This window comes from Elgaria multicarinata, chromosome 17, assembly GCF_023053635.1.
Source record: "Elgaria multicarinata webbii isolate HBS135686 ecotype San Diego chromosome 17, rElgMul1.1.pri, whole genome shotgun sequence".
Lineage (NCBI taxonomy): Eukaryota > Metazoa > Chordata > Lepidosauria > Squamata > Anguidae > Elgaria > Elgaria multicarinata.
Genome location: NC_086187.1, coordinates 5,793,786 through 5,808,232, shown reverse-complemented (window position 1 = coordinate 5,808,232; position 14,447 = coordinate 5,793,786). Strand labels below are relative to the sequence as shown.

Below are 14,447 nucleotides of genomic sequence, written 5' to 3'. Positions count from 1 at the left end.
TTTCTGTGCCACAGTCTGTTATGATGATGATGGTGATGATGATGTTCTATTACACTTAAAAGGAGCCCAAATTTGGCAGCTAAAGACTTCTTTAACCCTAGCTTGCCTTTAAGGGCCGCCTGAGGCCAGGCACTGAAAACGACACTCTGGCTGAAGTTAAGCTCCAGTTAAAATCCACAAATGTCAATCCAGCGACTAGGCTACGTGGGCAACACCCACCCACAGGAAACACACACACAAAATGGTCCTTGCCGTGAGGAAGAGCAATGTTGGGAGCTGCAAAAAGCTGAAGGCGTTTTCCTAACTCCTCCTGGGTCCTGCATTGCGGCAGCATCACTTCCAGGAGACATGAAGCCTGTGACTCCACCCAGGGCCTGGGGAGGATGGGAGGCGGCACATCACGTGTGGCTGGAAGCTGTGGAAAGACCACCTGGAGTAAGCGAGGCGGGCTGCAGAACACTCCTGCCCACCACCCGGACTTCAGGCCAGGGACATATTGAGGCAACTTGCGCGAACAGCCACCCTCCGCAACAGAGGTTTAGGAAATGAGGAGTTGTACACACCAGGAAAGGTGTGGTGTGTGGGTGTTAACTGTTCTTCATCTGGTGAAATTAAACTCACGATCAAAAGAACACAACTAAGGAAAAAGGCTCAGTAGACTTCGGGCCTGTTCAGAGGACATGCGAAGCCACGGTTAGGCCGTCGACCCTCTTGCAGCAAGTGGTGAGTGCGTGTTTAAACCGTGGTTACATAGCCACCATGGTTAGGAATGGTTCACACAACATGCTAAGCCATGATGTTTACCTCAAAATGCTTAACCACCGTGGTTTAGCATGCCGGCGAAACAGGGTCAATGCCTCTCCCTTTAGGAATCCCTCCGCTGGATCCCAAAGAATAGGATCGTGGCCCATGTTTTACCCCATGTAATGTATGCAGGACCTCCTCCTGGTGGATGTATCTGTCGGGAACAAAGATTGCGCCAATGCACGCCTCTTGTCCTGCCTGCCTCATTCCTCTCCCTAAGCGCAGGACAAACATGCGACTCAGCAGCAGCAGCAGCAGCTTCGCCTAACTGGTTGATTCCCCCCCCCCCCCATCCCAGACAGGGCTGGAATTGGAGTAACGAAAGGCCTAAGAGGCTAAGAAGAGGAACGGGCCTGTTGCAAAAAATAAATATGATAAAATCAAACCAATTATCGAACATTAACAAATGTATCTGAATCAAACACAAAAATCTTCACCATAACTCATTTACTACACATTTCTTCATTTTTTTTTAAATTTTTTATTCATTTTCTACACTATATAAACATAAAAAAAACATTCCAAAATATAACTAAAACAACACAATAGGAAAAAAAAAACTTCAAACATCTGCTACATACATATTGAATAATTGTTGAGTACAAATATCAAAAACTATTTCATATACCTTATCACACTACAACATCTTCGTTCTTAACATAAAAGTGCACCCCCCACCTCGGGATCATTCTTGAGTCCAAAATCTAATCGTTTCTTCTGCTGGTGGTTTCCCACTTCCCTTAGTAAACACAAACACTAGGAACTGTTTCCAGATTCCTTCGAACTCATTTATTTTAGTTACGCCTTTTCTCCACTTAATATTACATGTCAGTTTATCATTAATGGCTATGTCCCATACTTCTTTATACCATTCCTCAATAGAATATTCCCCTTGAATCTTCCAGTTCCTAGCTACCATCAGTCGTGCTGCAACCAACAAACTCGATATCAGCTCTATAGTTCCTTTTCCACACTTTGTATCTTCAAATAGTGACAGCAATGCTATTTTTGGTGTTTGTTCTATTTTCATTCCCACTATTTCTTCAATTTCTGAGAACACCATCTTCCATAATCTTTGTACATATTTGCATTGCCACCACATATGTAAATACGTTCCTTTTCCCCCACAACCTCTCCAACAATTCGCTGAATGTTGATCACTTATCTTATTCAATCTAACCGGGGTTAGGTACCACCTCCATAAAATTTTAAAATAATTCTCCTTTATTCTTACTGATAAACTTCTCAACACTCTTTGTTTCCATAGTCCCTCCCAGCTCTGTCGCCCTATTTGTATCTTCAAATCTGATTCCCAAACCATTTTCTCTGTATTCTCTCTAAACTCCGTCTCTAACAATATTTTATATATTTCACTCATTAATCCTTTTAAAACTATACTACCTCCTTTTCCTTCCTCCTTACTTCCTACTAATTCTTCAAACCTCGTCATCTTTCTGCACATTCTATTATCTTTAATCCACTTTTTATTCCATTGATCTAATTGACCATACTCTAGCCACGATAACTTCTTCTTAGGGGTGTGCACAGACCCCCCGCTCCGCTTCACTTGCAGATCCGCCATTTTCCGGATCGGGCCGCTCCGCCCCGCCCCCAGCTCCACCCACTTCCGCTCCGCTCCGCCCGGAGCTCCGGATCCGGATCCGGAGCTCCGTTTCCCCCCCCATAGGCTTGCATTGAAAGCTAAAAAATTATACAACTTTTTTTCTGTTCAAGTTAGAAACCTCATGTTTGGCACCATGACACCTCATGGGGATATACACACGCATGCCAAGTTTCAAAGCAATCCCATCATCCCCTGATTTTTGGCGAATTTTTGAAAATCGGGCACCCCACACACACCATCCCTGCGAGGTGGGCAGGGGAGGAGGGAGGGAAGGCAGGCAGGCATGCAGCTGGCATTTCTGGGGGCATAAGGAAGTGAGCCAAGGATAAGCCAGTAATGCATATAAAATGGAATAAATCAATCAATAAACAAAGGAGGGGTGGAATTAAAAGCAGCAGTGTTGCTCAATAAACAACAAGAAGAACTTTTTTTAAAAGGCTATATCTGTCTTTTACCAGCAATAGGGGGACGTGCCCGGGGGAGGGGGAAGTAGCTGCCAGTTCAAGACACTGACAGCCACAGCTCTGAGAAGAAGTAAAATGCTCACTTTGACTCAGAACAGGCATTGCTCCACCACTGAAAAGTGACCATTCACTTCAACTCATGAGAGGCATTGCTCCACCGTTTTACTCTCTTTGGAAGGCTCTATGGCCTTCCAGTGCAAGAGAGAGTGGGGGCACGTCCACGATGAGATGCCCTAGGGGAGCTCATCCCCTTGCACCACATCGATTCAGTTGTTCCCCAAGGTTAGGGTGGGGAGCAGTGCTGTGTTTCTATCTCTTATTCTTGGCTTAGTATATGATTTCAGGTTGTGTTTGTGCATTTGGTGGGGCTACTGTGTTAAAAAACACGGGGAAAAGCCCGTTCAGATGAAGAAAGAGAAGTTTCCCAGAATCCCAAGTTACCTGTTTTGCCTATGCCCTCCTCCAACTTTGGGATCATCATGACCGGGAGCTGACTCTGCCCCTCAGCCCTTTGAAAAAGGTATTTTTCCCGCCGATTTTTTAAAAACGTCTAGCCCGCGACCCGTACGATGCAGAAAGTTGAGAGTGGTCTCAAAATGACCCCCATCCACGACTCTCTGTGCACAAGAATTTCCAGAACGATAGCTTAAACCCCCCCCCCAGTTATCCCCGATTCTTTCCCTCAATGCAATCCTATGGGTGAAAAGCCGAAAACGCAGTTTGAGCCGCGCGGTTGACCCGATTTTCACAAAAATATAGCCCGTGACCCAGACAACGCAGAAAGTTGAGAGTGGTCTCAAAATGACCCCCATCCACGACTCTCTGTGCACAAGAATTTTCAGAATGATAGCTTCAAAAACAACGTAGTTATGCGCGATTATTTGCCGCAATGCAATCCTATGGCGAAATGTTTTCAAGATGGCGACCGGAGCGCTCCGCCTGAACTCGGAGCTCCGAAAAATGGTCGCTTCTCTTCGCCTTGCTTCTAGGGGGTCCGTGGTCCGCTCCTACTCCGCCTCTGGGTAAGGCGGAGCAGGCCAATCCGCTACTGCTTCTACGCTCCTAATCGGAGCGGAGCACATCCCTACTTCTTCTCCTTTAACAAATTTTCCATATCCTCTCTTGTTTTAATATCTCTTACCCAATCCTTTAATTTTATTTTATTTTTCTCTTTTAATATTTTACATAATCTACCCTTTAGATCCTCTGGGAAATTCTTTAACATTATTATCGGTGCTAGGGGCTTCGACAGGAGCACTGGCCATATCAGCAGGAAAATCCCCCAGAGCCCTCTGGAATCCATCGGAGTCTATTAGCCTCCGGGGGTGGACCATTTTAATAGGCCCCCCACCCTTGCAGAGGGGAAAGGCCGCCGAGAGTCTAAACCTCAATAGGAAGTGATCTGACCATGACAAGGGGGTAGATGTTAGTTCCCCCACTTCCAGATCACCATCCTCCTGTCCAGTCGAGAAAACCAGATCAAGCGTGTGCCCCTTTGCATGTGTTGGGCCGATGACATGTTGAGACAGCCCCATGGTTGTCATGGCAGCCATGAAGTCCTGAGCCGCTCCAGATACAGCAGCCTCGGCATGGAAGTTGAGATCCCCCAGAACCACCATCCTGGGGGTTCTCAACACCAGGTCCGAGACAACCTCTGTCAGCTCAGGCAGGGAGACTGTGGGGCAGCGGGGTGGACGGTACACCAGCAGAATCCCTAATCTGTCTCGAGTACCCAACACACAGTACAGACACTCAAGATCGACACTCGACTGAACAGGAAGCCTAGAGAGGGAGATTGTATTCCTATAGACCACGGCAACCCCCCCTCCCCGGCCCTCGAGTCTGTGCTGGTGCTGCACCGAGTACCCAGGAGGGCAGAGCTGGGTGAGAGCAACCCCTCCCAGTTCCCCCACCCAGGTCTCAGTGATGCATACCAGGTCAGCCCCCTCATCCACAATCAGATCATGGATGAGAGAGATTTTGTTTTGGACTGACTGGCATTCAGCAGCAGCAGCACCAGACCCGAAAGCAAGCTGATAAGGCCGCCAGGAACCATCTGGTTGGGGAAAGGTCTAGAAGAGGGGATAGCTGTAAGGAATCTGTCCCCTCTTCTCCTCATCTGGCCTGTTCCTCCCCCAGCACCATACCTCCCCCTACCCGTGACCACAGTTATGCAGGCACCCCCATATTCCCCAGAGCTCCCCAGGCACATATTAAAAATTATTTAAAAATTGATTAAAAGTTTTTTGAGAAATTGCTGTTGGTTGCTGGTCTGCTGGTGTTCTCCAAAACAGGGTGGCTCCTCTGTGCGACGCAAAGTGCGGCGCCAGCGCCGAGGCGCTGCCTCTGGCCGGCTGGAGCTTTACCTGTAAGCAAGGCGGGGCACTAGTCAGCAGATGTTCAGCAGCTGGGGGAAAGAGACTGCAGAGCCCAGGCTCCTGCAGCCCCAAGGTCTTCTCTCCCCACTGCAAGCACACCCCACCTTCCTCTGGCCGGCTGGAGCTTTACCTGTAAGCAAGGCGCTCCACGGAGCCCAAGATGGGGGACACGTGGCTCAGCAATACTACAAACGAGAAAGATCTTGGAATTGTTGTAGATCACAAGCTGAATATGAGCCAACAGTGCGATATGGCTGCAAGAAAGGCAAATGCTATTTTGGGCTGCATTGATAGAAGTATAGCTTCCAAATCACGTGAGGTACTGGTTCCTCTCTATTCGGCCCTGGTTAGGCCTCATCTAGAGTATTGTGTCCAGTTCTGGGCTCCACAATTCAAGAAGGATGCAGACAAGCTGGAGCGTGTTCAGAGGAGGGCAACCAGGATGATCAGAGGTCTAGAAACAAAGTCCTATGAAGAGAGACTGAAAGAACTGGGCATGTTTAGCCTAGAGAAGAGAAGATTGAGGGGAGACATGATAGCACTCTTCAAATACTTAAAAGGTTGTCACACAGAGGAGGGCCAGGATTTCTTCTCGATCCTCCCAGAGTGCAGGACACGGAATAACGGGCTCAAGTTAAAGGAAGCCAGATTCCGGCTGCACATCAGGAAAAACTTCCTAACTGTTAGAGCAGTGCGACGGTGGAATCAGTTACCTAGGGAGGTTGTGGGCTCTCCCACACTAGAGGCATTCAAGAGGCAGCTGGACAACCATCTGTCAGGGATGCTTTAGAGTGTATTCCTGCATTGAGCAGGGGGTTGGACTCGATGGCCTTGTAGGCCCCTTCCAACTCTGCTATTCTATGATTCTGACTAGCTCAGTGGCAAAGCATATACCTTGCATGCAAAATCCCCCACAGCAGACGCAGGTAGGGCTAGGAAAGACCCCCGACTGAAACTCTGGAGGCCGCTGCCGGTCAATAGGGACAATACTATTGGTTTATTATTCTATTTCATTTGTACCCCACTTTTCTCCCAAAACATTTGGCACTCAAGGCCAGATGGACTAGTGGTCTAACATGGTTTAAGGTATCTGCCTATGTTCCTAATGTGGATGGGTTTTGCTCAGCCAGCTCAGAATACCACCTTGCAGTAAATGATGGAAGCAATGAAATGTGGGTGTGTTAACCAAGAAAATGCCATTGCTGTAATTCGCTGCAACGAAGTTAGCATAAATGATGAGGTTCTCTTCAGAGATAGCAGGTTAGTGGTGTTTTAGTCTAAGATGTAGGGACATGGCTCATGGGAGAGCCAGTCCAAGGTTCAATCCCCAGCGGCATCTCCAGATAGGGCTGGAAACCCTATCAATGGCCCCTTTCAGACAACACGCTAAACCATGCTGATTAATCACAAAATGGTTAAGGTTTTGTGGTTAAGCAGCATGGTTTAGCGTGTTGTCTGAATGAGGCCAGTGTCGAGAATATTGGGCTAGATATTGGACCCAAGGGTCTGACTCAGGCCTTAGCTAGACCTAAGGTTTATCCCAGGATCGTCCCAGGGTCATCCCTGCCTGCACCCGGGATATCCTGTGTGTCATTTACATGAACAGGGATGACCCCGGGACGATCCCAGGATAAACCTTAGGTCTAGCTAAGGCCTCAGTCTAAGGCAGCTTCCCAGGTGTCTTGTATTCCTATAAGCCCTGTTGGAATCGATACATGAGCATGGAAATTGGATACCATTGGGCATGGAGAAATGAAAAAGGAGAACCAGAAATATTACGTGTCAGCCATAAATTATTGCTATAGTAAACTGATAATGCACCACCATTTAAATGTGCTGAATTTCAAAAACGTTTATTAGAACAGGATTTTGAACATGCCACTTCCACTTCAGAATATCCCCTGTCCAATGGATTTGCGGAAATGTACACTGATGGTGCTATATAAATAATAATAATAATAATAATAATAATAATAATAATAATAACCAGAGGATTTACAAGCTGATCCATATTGGGCCCAGTCACATTATAAAACTACTTCTGTAGAAATAGGATGATAATCCTCAGATGTGGAGATGTGTGATCCCCCCCAGTGACCCTGCATTGTTTGCAGGAACCCTTCCTGCTCCAAACCCACGGATCAGCTGTGTGCTCCACGTGACTTCCCGTCTCCAGGGGGCATCCTAAGGGTGCAACTGCTGCTGCTGCCCTCGGCCTGGGCAAACTGGGACTTCCAGGCCGTCATGCCAGTGCTGACACTGACTGTGATGAATGGATTCAGCCGTGATTGTGATGTCACATATGACATAAAGCACCTTGTAATGAGCTAGAGTTGCCCACAAAGGTCTGGAAAATTTCTGCTTTTGAGTCAAGACGAAATTGAAGGTTGAGTCAAGACGAAATTTACCAGAGAACATGACTTTCTGTGGAAGGTGATGTGTGCCCCAGGGTTCGGGTTTTACATCCTAGATGACTGACAAATCTTTGGGCCTGCAGAGCTTGCCGAGAGAGGAGGAAGCCCCACGATTAGGAGCAAGGCCCTGCTGCTGGGTGGAGCAAATGCCACAATCCGGTGTCTTTACAGCCCATTTGTTTTAACAGGATTTAGATACGCTTGATTGTGTGCTGTGCTGCGCCCACAGTGTCTGTGCCCACACAAAAAAGGGGGAGTGTTAACCTCTGTTTAAGATCTGTTTGATAGGTTGTGAAGTTGCGTTGATGCGTCTAAAACACTGAAGTCTAGACTAGTTTGCGTTTTAAGCCTTCCTGCCTTATAATTAATAAGTCCCCCCCACCCCTATAGATAGGTTCTATAAAGTTATCAGTCTTCATAGAACCCAGCCGGTAAATAAAATCCTGGCTGGAACAGATTGGTAGAAGTTCAGGCCTAGCTGGTCTACTTGGAGAGAAGCGAAGGGCTTTATGTATGTATGTATTAAAATATTTGTATCCCAGCCTATATTATTGAGATCTCGGCGGCGTACAGATAATATCAATTCAAACAGTATAAAACGATACATAAATTACACAGCTAAACATGTATTAAACCATTAACAAATACCAGTAAAACCCAAATAAAACTGCATGCAGCTTTAGGGAAATTAGCCCTCAAAGGCACTGATAAAAAGCCACATTTTAACTTGGCACCGAAACGAAGCTAGCGTCTGGACCAGTTGGGCCTCCCAGGGGAGAGCCTTCCATAACTGGGTTGCCACAACAGAGAAGGATTTGCAATAATGACAAGAACCACAAAAGTAAAATTGTACGTAGCGGGATAGTGCCCTCCAAACCTGGCTCCCTCATTACCGGGGAAGTTTATGCTGGTCAGCCCTTGCTAGGCCATCCCTAGCACAAACATGGCTTTAGCCTGATCTTACATCTATTGCACAACTGAACAACGAGGGCTCCATAAATTAGTATTGATACCTTACTGGGTTCGCCTGCCTGCCCTGCAGTCCCACCAGCCTATTTCGGTTTCTCTTGAAAGCTACGATGACCTTTACTGTCAGTTTACAACATGGAGGATTTTGGAAACCTCTAATTCATCTTTTAGAAATGTGATCCCTTGCCAAGAAAGGCCCATTTAATGTCTCAATTTTGTTTCAGGCTCCGCTCATTCTTCAAGAGAGTCAGGCATAGGAAGAACAGGATTTGTCACCATGAAGAGGAGTGCAGCAGAAGCACAGACAGCTCCCAGCAAAAAGAAAAGGCCAAGCCTCAGAAGGAGGAGCTGGATGAAAATGGTGAGACTCTTGTGGGGACTGAGAAGAGGTCAAGGAGGCTCCGTGCTTAAAGGATCGTGGGCACAGGGCTCCCACAGGAAGAGGAAGGGAGCACCCACGTGGTTAGGCAGTGGTTCAACAGGAAGGCGGCAGGCAGTTCCTGGCCTGCGGGAGGCCTCAGCTAGCCCAAGGGCCCGGGATCCCTCTGCGAGGCAACAAGCAGGAGTCATCATTTCCCCCATTATTTATGTATTGATCTCCTGTGTGCCAATCTAGAGGTTCTCAGAGCCACTTACAATAAGAATGTCAAAAATAACAAACTCAATGAGCAGTAACAACAAAAATTAGAAGACAGCAAGCAACGTAGCCTATGAAAGCAGAATTAAAATTGTCAGGGGGGAAATAAGGCTGATACCACAACTGCACCTGGGAATTGTCTAGGAGCCGTTGCGGCTGTTTCAAGACTGGCGTATATGTGTGTTTCATACCCAGTCCCTGTCAGTAATCCAGCTGCAGCATTTGCAACCAATTAGTTCCTGCACCAAAGCAAGATTGGACCTTTGGCTGGGACCCTGCACCGCTCTGTGCTGCTCAGTGGTGCAGGCTGTGCTTGGGAGCAGGCAAAGGAAGTAGAGAGTCTAGCAGAAACGCCCGTGTCTTTTCATTATTGCAGGGTTTCCCCTGGGTTTGGGTCAAATGGATAAAGATGAGAAGTCAATTAGACTGGAATTTTGGATGTCAAGAAGTTATCTCACCACAGCAAACATGCCTCATTTTTTAGCTATCCTACTGTCAACGTGGTCTGTAGCTACCAGAAACTGCCAACACACACACACACCCTTTGGTCAAGACTATCACCCCAGAATCAATTGGGCCAGAGGCATTTGGCTCTGTCTTAATAAACACTCTGCCCAAGGCTGGGGTTCAGCCCTTGTCTACTGTGATTTTGAGTTCCCATTTCAATCTCTGCACAGAAGGTCCAGTCTCACAGGTACTGATGATGATCACTTGGACGTGTTCTACTGCTTTCAATAGGTCTAAGTTGTAACTTTTTATTCATTCATTTATTCATTCATTCAAGGTGGCAACTATCAAACCTAAAGCCAATACAAACCTCCTAGATTTTTTTATTACTAAAGAAGAGTGGTAGAATAACGCCACATTTGCAGTCGTTCAAGAGGTCCCCAAAAAAGAACCATACAAAATCACAGACATGATGCTGTCTTTGTAGCCTGTGTCTCTATACTAGGCTAAGTAGACCTTCAGCTTGTTCTGATTCAGAAAGGCAAATCTTGTGATTATAGAACGTTTATTGATTCACTCATAAAAAAATTCCAAGGTGGCTCAAAGAAACGGCAAAATTGACTATCAGTTTGCAGTCGGGTATTTGCCTTAAGGACTGGTGTCTAGTTAAATATGAGGAAGCAGAGAATAGAAGAAATGCTCAGTTTTCACACTGTGTGTGTGTGTGTGTGTGTGTGTGTGTGTAAACAGTGGGGTCCCCCCTCCCCCAAGGATCTGTGTTGGGGCCTTTGCTTTTTAACTTGTTCACAAATTATCAGGGGTAAGGGGGTGAGCAAGGGCAGGGCCAAGTCTGCAGATGACACTAAAGGAGAAACTGACCAGGAAACTGACCAGGTCATGGTGGACAAGCTCAATCAAAATGCCAGCCTGATGTGTGCAGTAGCTGTGAAGAAAGGTGGACTCCATGCTAGGGATTATTAGGAGAGGAACTGAAAATAAAACTGGCATTATCATAATGGTGCGAACATGGTCACTATGTCCTGGTCACTGCACCCCAAGAAAAATATTGTAGAGCTGGAGAAAAGTTAAAATATTTGGGGCTGTTTCATTTAGGAAAATGCAATTGAGGGGGAACATGGTAGGGGGGTGTTTAAGTATGTGCAGTGTAGAAAAGTGGGTAAGTTTTACTAGAACCCAGCAGGGTCATCCAGTGAAGCCAGATGGTGGGAGATTCTGAACAGACCAAAGGAAGGCCTTCTTCAAACAGCACATGGTTAAACTATGAGATGTCGTGATAGCCACAAATTGGGATGGCTTTAAAAGGGGACTGGACAAATTCATGGAGGAAGAGCTAAGGCTATCTCTACTCATCTTGGTGGCTACAGTATGTACCATTTGCTGACCTAAGCTCTGTTCTTCCTCTTTGGCAGAATCACAGATCTGTTTTTTCAACTTGAGGAATCTCAGAGAAGGAAATGGCCCTTCCCTGGTGCAAGAGTCCACAGACAACCTGTGTGCCTTGGCTGAGACCAAGGTGGCCGGGGTCCTGCGGGCCATCTGCAAGTACCGCCAGAGCATCCACAAGGTAGGGGCCCCCTTTGGCGCTCTTTGGGCCTCTTTCAGCTGGTTCTTTGCCTGTTTGTTTTAATGCTGCTCAAAAGTGAATTGGGGATTAGAGGGCAGACGCATGACATCTCAAACCATCTCGCTGTCTATGTTTTTCGTTCTCATCCTGACTTTCTCTTGGGCCAATTCCTATCCCATATCTAGTGGGAAGGTCCCTCAAAAAAGAGGGATGGTCAGCTTCTTTTTTGGCAACTGGGGGGCTGTGTCCATAGGGCTGCTTGGGTGCATGGTGAGGTGCTTGGCGCCACATGATGTCGTGGCCAGCACGCACCCAACCAGCGGCGTCCACCTTGGAAAACCACAGTATCACGATCACAGAGTCATTTCACTGTGTTCCTTTTAGTTGAAGCAGCTTCCATGCGCTTGCTGTGCCATGTGCCCCCGCTCGCCTGCATTAAATCCTGGGTGTGCCTCTGTAACCTGACTGTGACATGTTCAAGGGATGCAGGTGCCCCTCCCCTTATCAGTCCTTTTCCTAGCCCATTCCATTGGGAGCCTTCATTAGGCACTTCCTTATGGCTGCCTTACTTCGCTTCTCTGATGTTGTGTTACTTCGTTTCGCTTCTCTGCTGTTTAGAGTAAATAAGGTAGAAAGTTATAACTCAGTGACAGTTTGCTAGCATGGGGCGAATTTGGGGTGGAGGGTGCACTCAAGGAGTGGGGCTGCCCCTTCACCCTCCTCAGTCCTTTTTCTAGCCCATTCCATTGTTATTTAGATTCTCTGATGCTGTCCTACTTTGCTTCTCTGATGCTGTGCATTTCTGGAGGGAGCTTATATTCTTTACTTTGCTGTTACCAGCTGCGCATCTCCGGTTTATAAAAATAGAGATCTGCCGCATTAGTTCATTCCCATTCCCATTCCTACAATGTAGCAGGGGGAGCCTGGAGAGGAGTGGGCAATAAGCCTTTCTCATGGATGACTTTGGTTCTACCCCACCCCTACCCAGAAGTATGTTTTTCCAGGCTCTGCAAAACCAGGTTTTAAGGACGACTGGCTCCACCATGTAACACTAATGAAGTAGAGCCGGTTTCATCATACTAGCACATGTCCTGGGCTCAGGGTCTCACTGGAATTCATCGGCCCATGGGAGAATCCCCCTGACACACACCAGTGCATAGAGATCTGCTTGGGATGGTGTCCCTGCTGATCAGAAGAATCAGTCCAACCCCGTTTCGAGGTGTGGGACCTACCCTTGTGCACTCTTGCCAGAAGGCGTTGGTGTGCCGGAGGTCTTGTGGGGGCAAATGAAAACTTCTCTTTCCGAGGGGCTGTGGCATCCACTGCTGGTCCAATGAGCTAGAGAGGGACACCTTGATCCACCCATGAAGGACCGGGGCAGCAGAAGCGCCGAATCAGCCCCTTCCCCTCCTCAGAGCGGGGCATGCCCAGAGTGCTGCCCCGCTGCACTGGGCAAGGGTGTGGGTGCAGCAGAAGCACAAGCCCTCCCGCCACCTGAAGTGAGGAGGCACCACTGGGCACCCCCAGCGGCTGCCCCTGTGGTCACAACCCCCCTGCAGCGGCTGTCCTCCCTCCCTTTGGCTCCATGTAACCCCTCTGAGCGAGCCAAAGCGCCTGCTTCCTGGAGAGCCACGGCAGTCACTCTTGCAGCCCAAGTGGCCCTCCAGAGAGCCCGCCTGCCTGCCTGCCTGCCTGCCCACCCACCTGCCCACTGGCTCTCTCCAAGTGGGCTCTTAAAAGGAGCCAGAGGGGGGCAGGTCCCCCAGAGCAGCCACCCACCTTCTGCCTCACTTGGAGGATGCCCTGAGAGAGAAAAGGAGGGTGGGCAGCTGCTGGAGGAGCCTCACCAGCCGCGGTATTGGCCACCATGGGTGAGCAGGGCTGGCGGGGGTCTCTGGACCACCTGCTAGTGCCACCACCTCGCTCCAGTGAAGAGCAGTGGGGACCCCTCCTGGTGGGGAGGGGGAGTGCACCATGTGCTGCTCCTCCCGCTCCGCCACGTAGGGGGTCACCCTGCCTCTTGAGAGGGCTGGCCCTGTTTGGGTGGGATGCGCGCATGAGAGCGCCTGCGCACTGGCTTAGCACCATCGATTGCAGCTGGGATGGCTCTGGGTCTGCTCCTCCTCCAGGCCAGCAGAGTAGCTAAACTCAGCGCGAGGAGTTTGCTTGCATGCGGCCAATACGTGCAGCTGTTTGGGGGCGGGGGGCGAATCCATCAAAGCATCAGCTGTTACTCAAGACCATAATAACCCAGCTCCATTCTTTAAGTTCAAACTTCCATATTAGAGTAAAACCTTTCAGACCAGTAAAGGGGTGGGACTCATCCATGGCTTGCTGTGCCCAGTCCTGCAAGCCCCGAACAAGAAAAGAACCGGATATTACAAGCTAGACATAAGGTGATGCCTTATAGGCCCCTTCCGACTCTACTGTTCCTTGATTCTGTGTGCATCATTAGATTTTGCTTGATTTAAAAAACACAAAACACACCCCAAATAAATAAAAGCTGTGGGAAGAAGGAGAGCCCAGTTGGAACCATGCTAGGTGGGGCCTTCACAGTTTGACTTCATCATAGTCCTGATCTGAATCAGAGGGACAGGAGCGCTATTTGCCCTGGGAGGAAACCATCCATAAAAGGAAGCAACAGTGGTGGTATCTCTTAAGTGTTCTTAAGAGTGGGGGCAACTCCAGGCGTAAGACAGGACACAGAGGGAGAAAGGGTAGGGTCTTTTGAGGCAGCAGCAGGAGACCTTTGGACAGCTGAGGGAGAGACCTTCACAGGCATGCCTGAAAGAGAGACAGTGGGAGAGATGGTGGGGTGGGGGTTAGGCCATGCATGGCCTTGGAGGTCAGGGCAAAGGGTTTGGGCTGGATCCGGCAGCAGACAGGGAGCCTGTGTAGCGATTTAAGGAGAGGCATGTTGGCAAGATCAGTGGCCAATGGACCATGCTGAGACCATGGGGGAAAGACCAGAGGGTTAGGAAACAAGTCCTAGGAGGCAAGGTGGAAAGAACTGGGTATGTTTAGCTTGCAGGGGGGGGGGGGGAGGGTGGCAGGATAGCACGGTCTTCAAAGACCTGAATGCAGCTGGGACTCTGTTCTCTGATGCTCCGGAGGACAGAACTCGA

General features: G+C 48.5%; 1 protein-coding gene across 1 annotated transcript in view; it reads left to right on the top strand.

Annotated features, from left to right (window-relative positions):
* The first annotated feature begins 8,763 nt into the window (after positions 1–8,763).
* LOC134410256 (maestro heat-like repeat family member 5) overlaps positions 8,764–14,447 on the top strand; it is a 60,612-nt gene continuing 54,928 nt past the window's right edge. The window contains exons 1-3 of the mRNA XM_063143427.1: positions 8,764–8,775; positions 8,897–9,014; positions 11,168–11,322. Of these exons, the coding sequence (XP_062999497.1) occupies positions 8,764–8,775; positions 8,897–9,014; positions 11,168–11,322 (285 nt within the window). The remainder of the gene's footprint in view (positions 8,776–8,896; positions 9,015–11,167; positions 11,323–14,447) is intronic.